This window comes from Dunckerocampus dactyliophorus, chromosome 18 (assembly GCF_027744805.1).
Source record: "Dunckerocampus dactyliophorus isolate RoL2022-P2 chromosome 18, RoL_Ddac_1.1, whole genome shotgun sequence".
NCBI classification, from domain to species: Eukaryota; Metazoa; Chordata; class Actinopteri; order Syngnathiformes; family Syngnathidae; genus Dunckerocampus; species Dunckerocampus dactyliophorus.
Window position 1 is genome coordinate 12,990,217 of NC_072836.1, and position 19,465 is coordinate 13,009,681.

Consider the following 19,465-nt stretch of genomic DNA (forward strand, 5'->3'; position numbering starts at 1 on the left):
AGAGATGTGCAAATGAATCATGTCTCAGTCAGTATCGCTTGTACACGCAATTCCAGGAGAACACTTAGTGAATGAACATGTACGCTGTCACGCAAGAAAATATGTCAATATACAGCATCAACCCAACCACAATTCCAAAAGAAATGTCAAGTGAGTTTTAGTGTTGCAAACGTTCAAGAGAGGAGGAGAGAGAGGAAATGCTGGCAGAATGGCTTGCTCGCCCACACTTACCATTCCCAAACCTTTTGGCCCCGCCCACTTTTGTGTACTGTTACCGGTGTAACTTTGTTGGATGAGGCCCTAAACAAGCTACCATTGGAAGGATGTTGGGGGAAGGAGGGGATGAGAAAGGAATAAGCATCATCTTATTCAGATGGCCAAGAAAACTCTGCAATCATTCCACTGCACAAACTCTCTCTTTCAGCTCTCTGCTGTCGTAAAATATAATAAAACATAACGCAGGCCACTCTTTCTCCATTCATCACTAAGATCAACTTTTTTTTTAACCTTGATGGAGGGATGGGTGTGTGTGTCTTTGACGTTTTGGATAATCAACTCTCCTACTTTCTATTCAATTCATCTTTAACCTTTACACAAATTTTTGCCCACACAATTCGGATAGGGGTCATGACAGTTTAAAGAGAAAAACGCTTTGAATTTACAGGGGGTCCTTTGTGGTTTACGAACGCACGCCCATTAAGTATAACAAAATTTTGGTCCGTAAACACGAGACTTGTTCGAAAACTAGTTATATTGCACACCGGAGGAAGAATATGCGCCACGCACAACACAAGAATACAGTGTGTGCCTGCGCAGCCACACTAAGGAACAATTACATCGCTTATTAGTTAACTTTTTGGGCTTCATTAGGACTCCCAAGTGGCAGTGCACCAAAGAAAAGGAAAGCCATCACCATGGAAGTGAAAATGAACATCATAAAAAGCTCAGAGACAGGAGACACGCCCACCGATATTGGCCGCTCTGTGGGTCTCAAGCAGCCGGTAAAGAGTATGTAGGGTTGCTTATAGCAAGGGAAATAAATAAGTGGGGGTGTAACGATTCATTTTTGCAAAACCGTTAGTATTGTTGACCATGATTCTGACTTATTTCTCATTTAGATTATTATACACATACTGTATATATGTCTGGTTTGCATGCAGTTAAAGTATTTATTTCACGCATTACTGAGCTACAAGTGTGAACACAGCCTAAAGCTTGGAGCTTGGTTTATGCTTCTCTATAGTCCCCACTGACATACTAGGCGCACTCACAGTATTCCTCTATTAAACCGAATTTAGCATTCTAAAAACTTCTGAAACACGTAAACACATTTTTCAGATTACCAATTCTCAAACAAGGTCATTTTACGTTCATTACAAACCCGCTTCCGACCCCTGCTATATGTCGGTATCAACCTGAATATTCTGTCATATAAATATGTTAATCAGAAAATGCACCCAACCGGAATATTAAGTTGTTATTGTGCACCCTCGCTGCTCAGATTATTTGCTTGGGTCCGGCATGGTGTCAAACGGAGGCGGTTAAGGTTTACATTTCTGTAGTGAGGACGAAACAAAAGTAAGGATACATATTCAGTATTTCCCATAAATACACCACCATAAACACATTATAGGGAATTAGAGGACGCAGCATGAGGGATTGGTGCTGCCAAGGTACTGTAGTGACTTTTCCACCGTATTTTGCAAGTAATTTGACCCTTCTAGATACTCTGGCGACTGGCAACAAATCCAGTGAAGAGTCTTTTGGAAACTCTGAAATGAAAGCATGTATCACACGTCTCAATGAACAGCAAGTGCTGCTGTGGACCCCCATCTAAAAGCACTTACATCGATGGGGGTAAGTACAGAAACAGTAATAGTCTTCTACAACTGAAAAAACTTAAAGGAACTGGATTTGTCTGTACGAATGATCCAGTAAAGCATAGCTCACATGCTAGAACATTCTCCATCAAGCTGCATTTTCAAAAGTCGGCCCAAGTTATACAAAAGTTGTTTTTTTTCCAGTCCACATCCATGAGCTCCACCCACTTGCCCACCAGTCATGGCTGCCAACTTTTTTTGGTGGCCATGAAAGGGATGCTGACAGTCTTCGGCCAATGTTGACAACATGTATACAAGTGATGAGCAAATGATGCAAAGTCGCTGATGCAACAACATGTAACAAAGACAAACATTTGCTTTTCAGAGTCAAGCTCTTTGTTGAAAAAACTATTTGTTTTTGCAAAAATGCAAAAACGCCATGTGTTAATGAGAATATGAACTTTCACCGGAATATTGTGTGGATGTAAACGTGGTCTGAATCAGGTCAGCGTAAACAGGGATTCTTCTATAATACCTTTGGGGGTTTGAGTGGTCAGCACTGTAAAAGTAAGAAGTACAGGCCATTATGTTTGTATGTTCTCGCTGTGTTTACTGGGTTTTGAAAGGCCTTTTTTTGTCTCAAGACAATCTGGCTTCATTCCACAGTGCGAAAACATGTGTGAGGTTAACCTTTTAAAACCGCAGGATCCCCCCATCCTGGGGGCTGCTGGGTCGTGTCTGTGTTGCTATATCAATAAACACATGTCCACGGAACTGGAAGAACGACAGATTTTAGGAAAACAAAAGACAATTAGAATCACAAGCCCTTAAACGGAGCAAAGTGCCGAAAACAAGTGAACCATCCGGGACCAAAAAACGTGTCATTTCATAATACGGAACACTAATGCTACAAACTTGGTCTAGCTAACACTTAATCATTCCAGCGGTAAAAGTATCATTCCTCTACTGCTAACTCACAGAACAAGCAGCATTTACACTGATCCAGTAGCATAGATACACGGGCCATTCCACCGAATCAGTGCGTTTTGTGTGCACAGAAAATGAATTCAAACGTTGTTGTCTCATGCAAAGTGTCCTGCACATTGAGCTGATTGCATATTTAATAAACACAATGTAAACGATGAATTTAATTTATGTAACATTTACACTTTAGTCGTGTCGCTCAGTCCTGTTACCCTAACATATTACCTCCAGTGAAAAATGTGGAATTTAGTCACATGGTCCACAGAACGTTGCATCTTTCAGATCCTCTGCAGGCCATGTGTAGCCCAAAAGTAAGATCACTTATTTTTCTATAAATTTGATGATATTTCAACTATGACAGGTACAGAAATCTCAGCACCGTCCGGTTACCTAACAATTTCAACACTGTGCTTATTGTCAACAGGTTATTAGCATAAATGCCATGTGCTATATTTCACGTGCTTGTAAATTCTATGCCAAAACTAAATAAAATGCCAATGCACATTTTCAGTAGTTCAATATGTGAACAGTATTGTCAGATTTACAGTAGAAAAAAGCCAAAAATGTTATTATATTCTGAGAGTTAAAAACAGCAAATGGCACCGATGCAGTGGACCAAGGTCATCCATGTAGCCCTTGTAAATGCAGGCAAGAACTTCGTCTATGACATATGACTATGGCCAGGGTTTAAGAGGTTGTTTTTATGTCTCAGCCAATGTGTCTATTGATCTGTCCAGGGTGTGCTCATATAGTCAACTTGGATAGGCTCCAGTTTCCCTGTGACACTGCACATGATGTATGACAGTACATTTTTAATGATGGTGAATGTGCAGTATTTGTTTTCACAAATTCAAATCCAATAGCCTCTTTTTGAATTAATAATAGCGTGTCTATAATTCATTTTTAAGCCTACTGTACATTAAGCAAGACCAATGTTCTTACAAACATAGGTAAACAACTGGGATTTTTTAAAAACAAACGACTAAGAACAATTACTGTATGTTTCAACATTGCAAACAAAACTAAAACCTTGGATGACTTTTGAATGCCTTTTCACAAGAACGATAAGATAGGATGTTGTGGTCGATGCGCACACATACACATTCACACAGACACACAAATACATCAATAGAGGACAAAGGAGGGGAGAGAGGTTGCAAAAAAACATACGAAGACATGCACCTCTATTTTTCGGCCTTCGACCACAGTGCCATGCAATTTCTCTCTGGCTCTGTCGGCATCCAAACTATGCTCGAATGTTACGAATCCAAAACCCTGCATGCGAAAAAAGAAGACAAAACAACAACAGGTTTATTTATGCATATACATATATGTATATTTTTTCTAATGAAGTTTTAGTATAAAGAAAATACAGTAGAACCTCGGTTAGCGTATGCCTGGGTTAGCGTGTTTTTCGGTTAGCATAACTTTTTTTTTTTTTACCTTTTTTGTTTGCGTACATTCTCTGGGTAGCGTACAATATGGTGCGCGTATTTTCGTGTTGTTAATACACTGCGTGAGTCCAACTGTATTCTTCATGTATTCTTATCACAAAGCGTCCTCGTTAGCAGCATATTAGCTTGCCACTACAATATCTGTACATGGAAACAGGGACCAGCAGTCAGCTCTGTCGCCCGTCTATGATGTCATCAGCGGTCGACACAAAACACGTTTTTATAGTTTTATAGATACATACCTGTACATATTATAGTTTTACATGCATAAAACAATTCTAAAGATAGATAGAAATGCATATAAATGATGAATGAAAGGGATAAATGTGCTCATGTCACCACAACATATATTATATTGTTATATTTATATTTTCGTCACTGAAACAAAGGAAGAAGAAGACGCAGGAAGTGACGTTTCTTTGAGAACCCTCCCACTTGGAAATAGCGAAGGAATATATTGGGTTTCCGTATTGTTGTGGTGTAGTTTTGGTTCATTTCTGTTGGTTGTGGGGAAGGCTTTTGCTCGAACACTTGAGCAGATGGAGCAGAGGAGCTTGTTAACATTTCCAAAAGACGTCATTTGCCGCGTCAGATTCTTTGGTATTGAATTTTGGCACATTTCGAGAACAGTTGTTTTGATAGTGCGCCTCAGCTAAAGGAAAATTTGGGATTGAATGTGTTGTTACAGGACGGTGCTTCTACCATCAGCTGCCCCGACTATCTTTCTTCAAGCCAAACCGGGTAAAAGTCAAGCACTGACACAAATGTGTGTAAAAAGCCAAAATCCTAGAAGACATGAGACCGTGGAAAAGTGTGCCAAGGTGGCAGTAAGTACAGTCACATTTTTTCTGCATGATATGTTCTACAAATCTTATAATATGTGTTTCCATGCCAAATTTCAGGGCTAGCTAAACAGGGACCACTCACTGTCTGTCAGTGTCGATCAATGTGGGTCAAACAACATGCCTGTTGTGGTTGATTTTTGTGTGTGTCATACTCATCACAACACAATATCAGTGAATGTTATTATTGTGCTATGGTTGTGGTTGTGAATATTTCACTTCCTTCGCTTCCATGGTTGTGTTTGGTTGATAGGGTTGTGAACGATAAACCGATGCGACAGGATATCTGGTTTGACAAGCGAGAGATGCGGTTGTATTGGTAGCAGCCTCCTGGATCAATAAGAATCCATAAAGCCATAAATCCTTTAATCGACTGTAGAGACACGCACCAGGTATCGCAACACTAGCAACTGGTTGACAGTCCGTCTCTGAAGCAACAAGAGAGCCTGGGCTGCCTGTGAAAGGATTGTCAGGCATGCTCCATAGCATTAGCAGCGCTAGCATCAGTAGCACGTTAGCTAGTCACCGGGAAAGATTTTCAACACATCAGCAAAACATACGTACATTATAGCGACCTAACTTATGTTATTTGTTATGTATTGTGTAAAACTATGACACAAAAACATCAAATTAAAATCACTAAATTAATACAGATCCACCAGTAAGAGCCTGGAGTTTGTTTTTCAGAGAAGTGCACCAACAAATATGCACATTAGCACTACTCCATCAAATCTTACCTTGATGCATTCCCACATAGTATCAACATTCGGGACCAAATAAGAGGTGAAAGAAAAACTGGAAAAATACAGTATAGTAGTCTATCCGTGCAGCGTGGGAAAAAGTTAGATGGTGCGTTCAAGGACCGTCAAAGTGGGACAAACAGTGGCCCATATTTACAAAATTGATTTCCCTTCACATAAAATTTAATGTAGTTATTTACAAATTATTACTTTTTTAAAGTTTTTTTAAAATATTAATCACTCCGCCTTAACGTTTCCTATGGCCCGGTGGTTGGAGACCGCTGCCTTACAGCATCCTTGGCAATATGATGTGCTCTTTACGCATTTGAAAATACTGCAAGAATGCCACTTTTATAGAATTGGTTTCTTTATTTGGTTTATTTATGTAAGATTAATGTCTACATCAACAAATGTAACCATTGAATCATATCGAATCGAATCGTAATCATTTTTACTTTACATTGAATTGTATCGAATCGTTCATTTTTTAAAATACATTGTTTTTAAATTGAATTGTAGCCCATGTATCGAGATGCGTATCGAATCGTCTATTTTCGATTTACATCCCTATTGGTTGAGTCTGCTCCTTGGGGGCTGGGGGGGTGGGGTGACAAACTTCATTGCGCTCATATTTTATAGTTGTTTATTGGCGGATGACAGCAGTACGACAAAAACGTTTTATTTAGTGAGTACTTACATTTTGTTATTGTTTTGTTTTTCTTCAAACTTTTTTGGTGACATGAGCATTAAGGTTACTTTTAACTTTATGAATACGAGATTTTTCCCAAAGACGGGGCAGCGAGATCAACACAGATGATACCTTTGTGTTCCGCCGAGTTATTTTTTGAATTGGTAGTGTTTCTCAATTTCTTTATCGAATGCTGGCACTTCCAACTTTATTTGGCTCCATTTTGGATTAAACGCCATGATATAATCACTTTTATTGCCAAGGTTAAGCCGAAATCTGAGAAGAAAGTCGTCACATGCAGACTTTATTGATATCAAATGGTTTTAATATCAATTTAATTTATTTCTGTTTTGTATTCAATTAAATTTCCAGCACCTTTGCGGTCTATTAAAAAGATTGTGACTTTTTTTTCCTGTTCATCCAATAACCAAGAAACGTACATTTGGCTTTGCAAAGCAGGCAAACAAAATAAACTTCATAAACTGTGCAAACCAAGAGGACTACCCGAAGGACAGTATCTCAATGTTGCCCTATTGATCTGTCATGTCCCTCCAGTTTGTTAATGTAATTGAGATGGGAGATATTTAATTATCTTTGAACACACCTACGGTCTATACAGAATGTAAAATATCTTCATCAATATACAAATGTTGTTCCTCATTATTGATGTGAGTTCATCACTGAGTACATCTTTTTGCTCAGCACTTAAGCAGTTTGTTCTGTGAAAACCTTGGGGACACTTATGCTCAAGGATATTCTCTTTTTTTCTCCTTTGACTTGTCAAAGTCATATTTAATAACATGCATGGCCAAATTGAAAGGCTACCGCTTATCCAAGTATTATCCACATGCTCCATTTTTTTCCCCGACATAACACACGATGTAACCAATCATGTTATTCTGGATGCAGTCTACCTTCAAAAAAGTTCTAAGTGGCATGCTTAGAAAATAAGCAGCACAGACCTTTGAGCCGCGCTCGTTGAAGATGATTTCCACGTCTAAGACTTTGCCAAATTGCTGGAATTAAAAACAAATATGCTGCATTAAACAGTTTTTTCTCCGTTGCTTTTTCCTAAATACATCAAACTGACACCGGATGTCAGGTATACTTACGCCAAACATTTGCCTGAGGTCTGGATCTCTGAATCTGAAGGGGATGTTGGACACATGAAGTCTTTTGGGTTGGGCTTTGCTGTCTGTGTTTTCAGGTACGGTCTGTGTTGGTGGATGACTGTCTGTCTGAGAGGCATCATCTGTCTGCTGGAGAACACACAATACATTACCAAACGGCAAACGCATCTTCAGTAGCAATAAAAACAAACTGCATTTCTTCTTGATGTGATTCTAATTGGAATGTTACCCTCTCTCTATTTTTTACACCAATTACCCAAAATCTCTCATATGCAAAACCAAACTAGGATAGATGTTTTCCAAGTGTTAAGTCTGTCTTAGTTTATTGACTGTTTTCAACTTTTTAAATAAAAAGTCAAAAAGGGGGTCAAAATTCCATACTTGTCCAGACTTTCTTCAGACTCAGTAAGTAGCTGCAACAATTAATCAGTGAATTGATGATTAATCATTGATTAATTGATGATTAAGCCTCTCAAATGTCATCCATGCAAGCATCCAAGCAGACCTATTGTCTTTGGATCGGACTAGGGCTGTCCTACCTAGTCAGACTAGTGTTTGTCCCACCAAGTCATTGAGCATGAACTGATGAAGCCCAGATGAAAGGCAAAACAACTTCTAAAACAACCTGAACAGTCCAGTTGTGATCGATTCAATGCCCTGAGAATACACTGACCTGGATGAATGAGAAGATTCACGGGCATATTATCTTTGCAAAACAAGATGTTCACACATATGAGCTTTGACTTTGGAAAACAGTGATCGACATTTTAGCCTCTTTTCTGATATGTTGCAGAACATATCTGATATGTTGCAACCAAACCACAAACTGTTTGTGTTTGGTTCATCTAGGGCCAAACAATGTTTGGTTCATCTAGGATAGGGAATGGCTGTTGGCTATGGCTGTTTTCTCAACACGATAAAATTTATTCCATGTTTTGGATGCAGAAAAATGCTTTTGGTGCACATTGAGGTGTTATACTTTGGAAATCACTGCATCTGAAATGTAAGCTCCACGGCTTTGTATTATTTGTTTCATTGTCTTTGTCACGTAGTCTTATGTGTCACAATATGGTGATGCAGAAAAACATGATGAAATTGGCATCAGATCTTGTTTTCTACTCAACTGACACGAAGAAAGTATTTGACGATGTTTCTCCTGTTTATTCAATGTGTTTGCACGACGGGTGTAACGATTCATCCACCACATCCATGTATCGATTTACATTGCTCTGATCCGACTACATCGATCTGTGTTCGACAAGTTGCCATTTCAGACGACAAATATTGATCTAACGTTGTTTAAAGGGTAATCAATCAATTGCATCCTCGTCACGGTAATCCGACCAGAACTGGACTCGAGGGACCAAATGGGGGGTGGGGGCAAGTCACTGTTGATATAGTCCATTGCTGATGGGGATGTCATACAACTTAATGTCCAAAAATCCGAACTATCCCTTTTAAGCACACCAGGCTTTATATGGATGTGGTTTTTTTTAGCACTTTTAATGATAGACGTTAAACGTTACTTGTGTAACAGTTTGATTTGCCGTAAGTTGATTAGTCGTGCCTGTTGAGTGGGGTGCACGGATGATGTCATGTACAGGCATCCTCTCCAAAGAGCAAAGAGTTTGTGAGTTTTTTTCTGTAAGGAGTGACTCTAGACGCTCTACACCTCGAACGCTACACGAGATTCAGTCTGCTTGTGATGTCATCGCCAAGCTTTATACTGGATTTACACTGAGTGTTGGACCACATCGAGTCATACGAGGGCTTCGAGAGTTACGTTAGTTAGTTTATGAAATTGACTGTAACTTCTTAAATAGTTGGGGTAGAGAAGTGAATGAGGTATCAAATTAAAGTTCAAGTCATGATTTATCAGATCGAATTAATCACAGACTTAATTTCATTGTGTTGGTTGCATTTTATTCATATAAAATGTGAATGCATTTGCGATTAACGGTTGTTTACTTGTTTGCTGAGTTCCTTACAAAAAACAGCAGAAATCAAAGAAACTTCACCTGCATTGTCCAGTATCCAGGTATTTATTTCACAGTTAGACTGGTTGAATTTTTGGCAATCAATTTAAAGTTACTTCATTGTATCGTTCTACATGAACCAATGTTGTCTTTGAATCACATCTGCAAGCACGAATCGTGATACGAATCAAATCGAATCGTTACACCCCTAGTTTGCAGTGTATTTTTATATGGTTTTAGCTTCAAATCACGGTAGTCTTATGTTACTTGTTATGTTATGTTACTTACGTCATGCCCACCACTATGGCACCCTCCCCGGTACCCCATTGAGGTAAATACATAGATACAGATATCAGTGCATAATAACACACCGCATTTCACTGTCGGTAACGGTAACTGTTTTGTAACATTTGAAATAGTAATTAATTTGATTACCTATTACTGGAAAACAATAGTGGAGTTACATTTTTTAACGCCAATACTCCCAACACTGGTTAGAATACAGTGGTATTTTTAAAAGGTAATAACATGAAAAACAAACAAATAAAATAGGGCGTTGAGATGCTTTTATGTTAAAAATAAAGTCAAAAAGATATCGCTGTCATGCCCACATGCAACAATGCTTTCATTCCTCCCATCTATGTCTTTCTTTCTCTGTCTCCTGCTCACAGTCCCAGGCTCCAAGCCATCTAAAAATACAGCCTGCACAAATGTGTGTGTGTGCGTGTGTGTGTGTGTGTGTGTGTGTGTGTGTGTGTGTGGGTGTGCGAGCTTGAAAAGAAGCAGCATAAGGCCAGCAGACTGTGAGTCTTACACGCAATGCCTAAGTATACATTGGAACACGGGAAGGAGTGCACACGTACACAGCCACAACTGCCATCTGTGCAAAGCTCGCTGGTGGCGGCAACATCCGCCTACACTCGCGGCGAGGACACAAACAAGCAAACGCACAGCATCTCGTCCCGTTTGGCACCAGAAACTGATATGGGAAGTGAGGACAGGCTCAAGCAGCGTGTTCTGTGACATGTTGGTGATATCACGCTGAGACTATAGCTAACATTGTTGCCGGTGAATATGGAGAAACAGTATGAAGTAGAGTCCTTCTACATTCCTGAGCAGAATCTGAAGACGGGGCGACATTTAGAAGTATTATATATAAAAAGAAGAAACAAAAAATCCTTTTAACATTTAATCTCTTAAAATGTAGTTCTGAGAGGCTTTCATTATAATAGCATAATAAATAACATTTTTCTGTGCATCTACAAATTCGACATAGATAGTCTTGGTATCAAAGTAGTCTATTACTGTAAATGTGAAAAATATATGTATTCTTTTTCATTTAGTATTTATTATACTGCATAATATATATTATTTATATATTCTATATATAAATGTATATATTAAAATAAATGTATTTAGTAGTTTTTCTTTGCTTTTGGATAGGAGTAAATGAAGATGCTTGTTCAGTGTTTGTAAGTAGTACAGGAATGATACTTGTACACTTCAAAGTGGTAGCAATAGTGTTTTGTTTTATTAAATTAAGAGATGCTGTGGTATATTAGCATATGCTGCTTACGCACTGCACAACTTACATGTTTATTTGACTTGAATGTGAACACTTTCCGACTTTGTGTCTCGCTATTTAGCCGAGAACAGGCAGAGAGACTTTTGGGTGAAATGGTCCAGCCATATTTAGGCCCCGCCTTAATATCCTTTACAAAATAAATAAGTCTGGCCCAATTCAGTCGACATCAAATTATTATATTAATATCACCAAGTAGATGCTTTCAGGTGGTGTTATTGTTGCTTTCATGTTATTTCTGGAATCTTCTTCATTGCTGGCGCAAGGAGCTGAAGCGTGTAGAGTGACAGAAAGAGAGGGGGAGAGAGAGGACACGGCAAAGATGAGGAAAGAAAAATAAAAATCAAGCAGCGATGTGGGGGAAGGAAGAGAGCAGACAGCCAGACTGGGAGGGAAGACTGATGAGGCCTCCAGATGCCCAGTCTTCTTAATGTTGCTGATTTCTTTTATTCTACAGTAAATTCTTGTTGAATTACTTCAACACAAGAGTGCTAGAACACTCACCACAAAGCATAAACCTACAATTTAAAATATGGCAGCTTTGATTATCTAAGGATTATCTTTCTTTTTCCAACTTTGAACATACAGTGGCAATATACCGAGTCATAATGACCCGTTCCATATTTACTGTTCTTGTCCTTTATTTTGTATTAGTGCCTTGTTGTGTTGTTCTTTGTTTCTCCAGACCAGGGGTAGGGAACCTCGGTTCGGGAGCCAGATCTGGCTCTTTTGATGAGTGCATCTGGCTCTCAGTCATTTCTTAACACCATTTTTTTTGCTGACATTTTAAAATAAAACATAGAAATCACAGTATTAAAAATAACGTTCAAAATATAAAACTTTCTCGTGCATTTTAATCCATCCATCCATTTTCCATGCGGGCAGCCAGAGCCAAAGCCAGCCATCCTTCCCATATTTTCCAGGTCAAACACCAAAACTTGATTATTATTGGATAATGTGGTAGCCTACCCGGGTCATTGAGAGGTCAAGAAGTAAACGTCCCTCCTTTAAACAGTCAGCTAGCTAATTCTGCACAGCAAACCCTTTTGATGAAAAGATGGCAAAAAGAAAGGCCGATACGGAGTACGATGTAAAACCATGCAGCACCAGAAGTTGCATTCAAGGTAAGAAATATTTTACTTAATATTGGTTAGCTTCAGTAGAACTGTGTTATTAAAAAGAATCAATTCAATGACGTATTGTATTCCAAAATTGTTGGTCTTGCTTAAAAATGCACACATTTAGTTGTATTCAGTGTTGCAAAATATGATGTGGCTCTCACGGAAATACATTTTAAAATATGCGGCTTTCGTGGCTCTCTTAGCCAAAAAGGTTCCCAACCCCTGTTCTAGACTATAGAGTCTACAAACCATAGGGTTTGTTTTATTGTACTTGACTGTTGTGCCAATTCTGCTCTGAGTGAGCATTTTGTTAAAGACCCTCTCCGCATCTGGAATCCAACCTTTTTCATAATGTGACACATAATGTTTCTTAGGCTATGTTCATCCTGCAGAGTAATTATACTTACTTAAGTCCAAGTCGGATTTTTTTGTTAAAATCCGATCTTTTTATGTAGTTCACATTACCAAAAAGACGTGACTTGTCTTTGTGTGTAATGTGAACGTCCGGGAAGTGACGCACATGCGCAGAAAACACAACGTCGCACGGGCGTGAGTGTGTTTACGGAAGTAAACGGCGCCCCAGTTCGTGGTCTCAGACTTTTGTGACAAATTTCAAGAACTTTGTGTAACCGGAGTGAATATTTTTTTAATCAAATTATTTTGTGTAGGAGATTAAGAAAGAAAAGGGCAAGAATTTTGGCTGTGGCAGTTTGTGGGGCACTTGTTGTCTGTTCCGAGGCGCATGTGGGTGAGGAGTCAGGAGTGGAGGGACATCAATGTGAGCCTCTTCACTGACGCAGATTTTTAAAATAATTTTCGGATGAGAAGACAAACTTTTGCCTACATCTCCTCAACTCTTGCATGGTAAAACACACCTTTCACAAAGGACAGGTGGACATTGCTGGTACAGAGGAACATTGGTTAGCGTCCACCGTGGTTAGTGCATTTTTCGGTTAACATTGAAAATGAATGCCACAATTATGCCTTGGTTTGTGTGCATTCTCAATACTTGTCTTGTTGTTAATACTCTGCGTGAGTACAACTGTGTTCTTAATTTGTTTTTGTTTTTTTTATCACAAAACGTCCTACCTTGTTAGCATCCTATTAACTAGCTTACAAAATGGCAACCGGAACTTACGTTGCCCGTCTGTGATCTCATCAGCTGAAGAATCTCAAAAGTGTTAACACAAAGCACATTTTTATGGTTTTACGTACGTAAAACAATTCTAATGCATATATATGACAAATGGAAGGGATAAATGAACGTTTAAAGTTGCTTTTACCTTCGCTGAAGACGTGACTGTTCCCAAAGACACAATGTGGCAGTGAGATCAACCACCACCACTTTCCTGTTTTCAGTCACATCAAGAATCACATCTTCAATGAAGGTAAAAGTAACCTTAAATGTTCATTTGTCCCTTTTGCTCGTCATTTCTATGTATTTATATACATTTCGGATTATTTTGTGTATATAAAACTACAATAGCAAAAGTATAAAAACTTTTCTGAAATGCGGCGTTACTTTTACGCCAGATGTAATGGGACACACACCTTCCAAAATGTTCAACTTTTGTTTCGTCAGACCCCGAGTATTTTCCCAAAGGTTTTTGGGATCATCAAAATGTTTTCTGGCAAAATTGAGATGAGCCTTAATGTTCTTTTTGTTCAGCAGTGGTTTTGGTCTTGGAACTCTGCCATGCAGGCCATTTTTGCCCAGTGTCTTTTTAATGGTGGAGAACACTGACCTTAACTGAGGCAAGTGAGGTCTGAAGTCGTCGCTGCGCTCTTGCGGTAATTTGGGTTGGCCGGCCACTCCTAGTAAGGTTCACCACTGTTCTGTGTTTTCGCCATTTGTGGATAATGGCTCTCACTGTGATTTGCTGGAGTCCCAAAGCTTTAGAAATGGCTTATAACTTTTTCCAGATTGATAGATCTCAATTAATCTCTGTTAAGTTATGTTTTAATGGGTTGGCAATCACTTTTTTCAAACAGGGCCATGTAGGTTTTGATTTTTTTTTCTGCCTTAATCAAAACTTTCATTTAAAAACTGCATTTTATGTTCAGTTGTGTTGCCATTGACTAATATTTAAATTTGTTTGATGATCTGAAACATTTAAGTGTGACAAACATGTAAAAAAAATAAGAAATCAGGTAGGGGACAAACACTTTTTCACAACACCGTATGTATGTGTCTCCAATTCACAAACACGTCTCTAGTCCATTCAACCTCGGAATGAGACTTCCTCATTGTCGTTACCACGACACGCATTCAGGGACACTCCGAACATCACAAAGACCTCATTATTATGTGTGTATGTGTGGTCTAAATAAACAGACAAAGAAAAAAAAAAGTGGATATTCTTATCACTCACTTTGTAACTCTTAATGCGAAGTACAATTTACTGCATTTAAGGATGCTCGGAAATCCCATAAACTCAACATGTGAATAAAAACATGTGAATACAACATTAGTTACGTGGTGTCTTTGAATGCAATCCCACATTGCTCATAATAACACAGTTAAAGTGTGATTCAAATGTTCTGCTACTATTAAATAATTTCTCTTGGAGATTAATAAAGTATCTATCTATCTATCTATCTATCTATCTATCTATCTATAAATAGATTTAGATAGATACATAGATAGTTAGATTTTCAGTCATGTGTGCTATGTTTTAGCTTGATTTAGTTTTCAGTTCATTTGCTCTAAATACATACAAATATACACTGCTCAAAAAAATTAAAGGAACACTTTGAAAACACATCAGATCTAAACTGGGGGAAAAATGATCTTGAATATCTTTCCTGATAATAAGTGGGTGATGTATGAGTAACAAAATGATGCCACATAATTTGATAGAAATGAAAATGATCACCCTATAGAGGGGGGAAATCAAAGACACCCCAAAAATGAAAGTGAAAAAATGATGCAGCACACTGGTCCATTTTGCTAAAATGTCATTGTAGCAACTCAAAATGATTCTCAGTAGTTTGTGTGGCCCCCACGTGCTTGTACGCATGCCTGGCAACGTCGGGGCATGCTCCTAATGAGACTACGGATGGTGTCCTGGGGGATCTCCTCCCAGATCTGGACCAGGGCATCACTGCGGCACCTGGACGGAGGAGATTCCAGGAGACAGGTAGTTACTCTAGGAGAGCTGGCCAGGGACGTAGAAGGCCCTTCAACCCTCAGCAGGATCGGCATCTGCTCCTTTGGGAGGAGGAACAGGATGAGCACTGCCAGAGCCCTACAAAATGACCTCCAGCAGGCCACTGGTGTGAATGTTTCTGACCAAACAATCAGAAACAGGCTCCATGAGGGTGGCCTGAGGGCCTGACGTCCTGTAGTGGGCCCTGTGCTCACTGCCCAGCACCGTAGAGCTCGATTGGCATTTGCCATAGACCACCAGAATTGGCAACTATGTACACCACTGGTGCCCTGTGCTCTTCCCTGATGAGAGCAAGTTCAACCTGAGCACATGCGACAGACGTGAAAGGGTCTGGAGATGCCGTGGAGAACGTTATGCTGCCTGCAACATCATTCAGCATGACCGGTTTGGTGGTGGGTCAGTGATGGTCTGGGGAGGCATATCCCTGGAAGGACGCACAGACCTCTACAGGTTAGATAATGGCACCCTGACTGCTATTAGGTATCGGGATAAAATCCTTGGACCCATTGTCAGAACCTACGCTGGTGCAGTGGGACCTGGGTTCCTCCTGGTCCACGACAATGCCCGACCTCATGTGGCTAGTGTATGCGGGTAGTTCCTGGAGGATGAAGGAATTGATACCATCGAGTGGCCCCCACGTTCACCTGACCTAAACCCAATAGAACACCTCTGGGACATTATGTTTAGGTCCATACGGTGCCGCCAAGTTGCTCCTCAGACTGCCCAGGAGCTCATTGATGCCATGGTCCAGATCTGGGAGGAGATCCCCCAGGACACCATCCGTAGTCTCATTAGGAGCATGCCCCGACGTTGCCAGGCATGCGTACAAGCACGTGGGGGCCACACAAACTATTAAGAATCATTTTGAGTTGCTACAATGACATTTTGGCAAAATGGACCAGTGTGCTGCATCATTTTTTCACTTTCATTTTTAGGGTGACTTTGATTTCCCCCCTCTATAGGGTGATCATTTTCATTTCTATCAAATTATGTGATTATGTGGCATCATTTTGTTACTAATACATCACCCACTTATTATCAGGAAAGATATTCAAGATTTAGATCTGATGTGTTTTCGAAGTTTTCCTTTAATTTTTTTGAGCAGTGTATATATATATATATATATATATATATATATATATATATATATATATATATATAATCCTGTGCTGTCGTTTATATTTCTTTCAATAAAATACAATCAAAATTGGTATATTTCAGACATACAGTAGTTGCAAATGGGGATTAATCATGAATAATTTGAAAGTTGTGATTAATCTGATTTAATTTTTTAAATAATTTGACAGCCCTAGCTCAAAGAACGCAAACTTTGTCGCAATACGATTTCAAGGTGATGGTCTTATTTGTATGTTTGTGTGTGCACGCGTGCAACCCAAAAATTGTGGGGAATTCAAGCCCTGTGTAGAATGCATGACCCGAAACAGCATAATTCACGGATTGACATTGGCGACTTCAAACTCCGTAACCCTGCAATAGCAAACCTTAATAACACTTCATGCAATCATGCCTTACTGTGGCTGTGCCAGTGACCGTCTGACTGCCGGTGTCTGATCCATTCTGGTCACTGTGGCTCTGAGAGGACTGGTACATGTTGAGTGGATGGTCGCTGATCGAGGCCTGGACACCGGAGTAGTCTTGAGGTGTTGGGTGCTGATGTGAATGTGGATGTGGGTGCGACGTTGTGAACTCGGTGGGAATGCCATTTTGGGGAAGGGGAGCAAACTGGGCTGACGGGTAAGTCTGGGCCATGGATGGGTCCGGGAGTGTTGGTGTATCCTGGTTACCCTGTGTAGACAGAAGATGGATTATATATATTTAGCTTAAGTCTTTTCTTTGTTACACATAAATAGTACCTTTTATGGTATTTCTTTCCATTAAGGCCACCGCTATTGTCCCAAACACAATTTTTCATGTTGTACAAAATTTGACTTAGATAACACAACAAGTCCCAACAATTAGTGACATCCTTGAGGCTTGGGCATCTTTCCAGCACTTGGGGAGTCCAGTACTGTACATTGTCCAAGGGCATCTTGGCTATGAATGTCCAAGCCAGTTGAGAGAATTGAACCTGTGACCTTTTGGTCAGCTACTTAACCACAGCTTTAACATTCAAACCCTTTAATTTGCATCTATCCGAAATCACCAAAAGCTCTAGTGTCTAAAAAATAGATTTTTCAAATCCGTTTTATTTTCACTCTATGAATTTGTATTTAACACGAGCGTTGACACCGGTCATATTAGCAAAAGAAACCCAACTATACCAGGATAACAGGTGTGTCGGAATTGTTAAATTACATGGACACTACAAATACAGCAACAAAGTTCTAGGATGACGTTTCTTTCCTGGTCATTTATCAAACATGACATGTGACTCATGACTCATGCATTCGAAAAATGATTATAGTCTGCATCCCGATTTTGACATGGTTACTACACCTCGACCGTAGGTAATGTCATGATGTGGTGGTTTAATCAGACATCAATAATTGCCTTGGAGTCCATACCCCAAGAGTGTCCTGGTCTATCTCACTATTCACTGACTTTCAAAAAGCCCAGTATTGGTAACAGGTCTCATGTTTGCACACATTTTCCATAGCCTGCATCCTGCAGTGGATCAGAGGAAGCACAGGGAACCTTGGACTGATTACCTTAAATCACAGTCTATCAAGCTTACTTCGGAATGTGTATGGGAATGGGTGCGATCTGGGTACCCAGGGAATAAAATGTACCAATGCACAATAAAATGAACTGTAAAATAGTTTTTTTTATTAACCGCAGTGTCCTGCACAATGATCTGATTGTATATTTAATGAATACAATTTAAAAGATTCATTTAAACTACCTTGAACACTGGAAAAACAGCATTTGTTGACTGTCCCTGAATCCTTAAGTTACATAATTATTTACTAATTAAAATTCTTCAAAAATATGTTTTTTGGAATATCAATATCATGGAATATGTTGAGGGCCGCACGGTGGCCGAGTGGTTAGCATGTTGGCCACACTGTCGGGAGATTGGGAAGACCTGGGTTTGAATCTCCGCTTGGGCAGGTTCTTTGTGGGTTTTCTCCAGGTACTCCATCCTTATGTCGATTCTAATGTGATCCGATAACAATGGCCACCCAACCTACAGTGAACTTATGAGCCCCTTAACTTTGCCTCTCCCCGGACATTTACGCTGTAAAAGGTAAACACAATAACCAGTCCATGAGGTCCTACATTTTGGCACCCATTACTGCAGTACTGTCTGGTAGTGGTAGGGTGGGAATAAACAAAGATGTTTTTCACTACTGTTTATTAACGTCACAATAATTACGTAGCAATTGCGTCTATCGTCAATTCACCTGTATACCCACCAAGAAATACAAACCGGCTAAGGGTTCACTGTTGAAAATCCAAATGAGCTGTTCCATTTGGTGCAAACATGGCTGTAGCCTGGAATATCATTCACCAGCTAGAGCGGTGGGCCCCATTACCCTGCCGCCCCTGGCCAAAGATGTCCCGCTACACCTCTCCCTTTGGCAAGAGGAGGGAAATGTCCTGTTTTGAATGAACACATACAGTAAGAACTGCTAACACACATTGTATGCCTTGGTATCATCATGTGCTTTGTAAGGAAATTGGAACCAAAGCCAAATTCCTTGTTTGTGTAAGCACACTCGGCCAATAAAGCTGATTCTGAAATCTTTTCAACACAATGTAAAGTGCGGGGCAGCAACCTAAGCTTGCATCTTTGCTCGTCCACAACAACACATCCAGCAACTTCTCATTAAAATATTCCGAACAAAACAATACCTTCTACCTAATTAGCATAATCCATACATTTACTGTCTTTGTCTGCAGGTTTGACTTAATTATATTTTTGCTTCAGGGCTGATGTAACAAATGAGCACGCAAATGCTTACAGTATGGCAGTGTGTGTTTACTCGCAGGGCAT

General features: G+C 39.7%; 1 protein-coding gene across 10 annotated transcripts in view; it reads right to left on the reverse strand.

The window, feature by feature from the left end:
* The window catches only part of rbfox1 (RNA binding fox-1 homolog 1), a 264,175-nt gene that overhangs the window by 73,897 nt on the left and 170,813 nt on the right, over positions 1-19,465 (reverse strand). For 9 of the 10 annotated variants that reach the window (XR_008566765.1, XR_008566764.1, XM_054759808.1 and 6 more), the window contains 4 exons: positions 17,041-17,313; positions 7,641-7,787; positions 7,491-7,544; positions 3,987-4,079 (listed from right to left, as the gene is read on the reverse strand). Coding sequence is in view for 8 of the 10 variants with exons in the window: in XM_054759808.1 (XP_054615783.1) it covers positions 3,987-4,079; positions 7,491-7,544; positions 7,641-7,787; positions 17,041-17,313 (567 nt within the window). In the remaining 2 variants the exon portion in view is untranslated. The remainder of the gene's footprint in view (positions 1-3,986; positions 4,080-7,490; positions 7,545-7,640; positions 7,788-17,040; positions 17,314-19,465) is intronic. The other variant, XM_054759805.1, reaches the window with a different exon arrangement.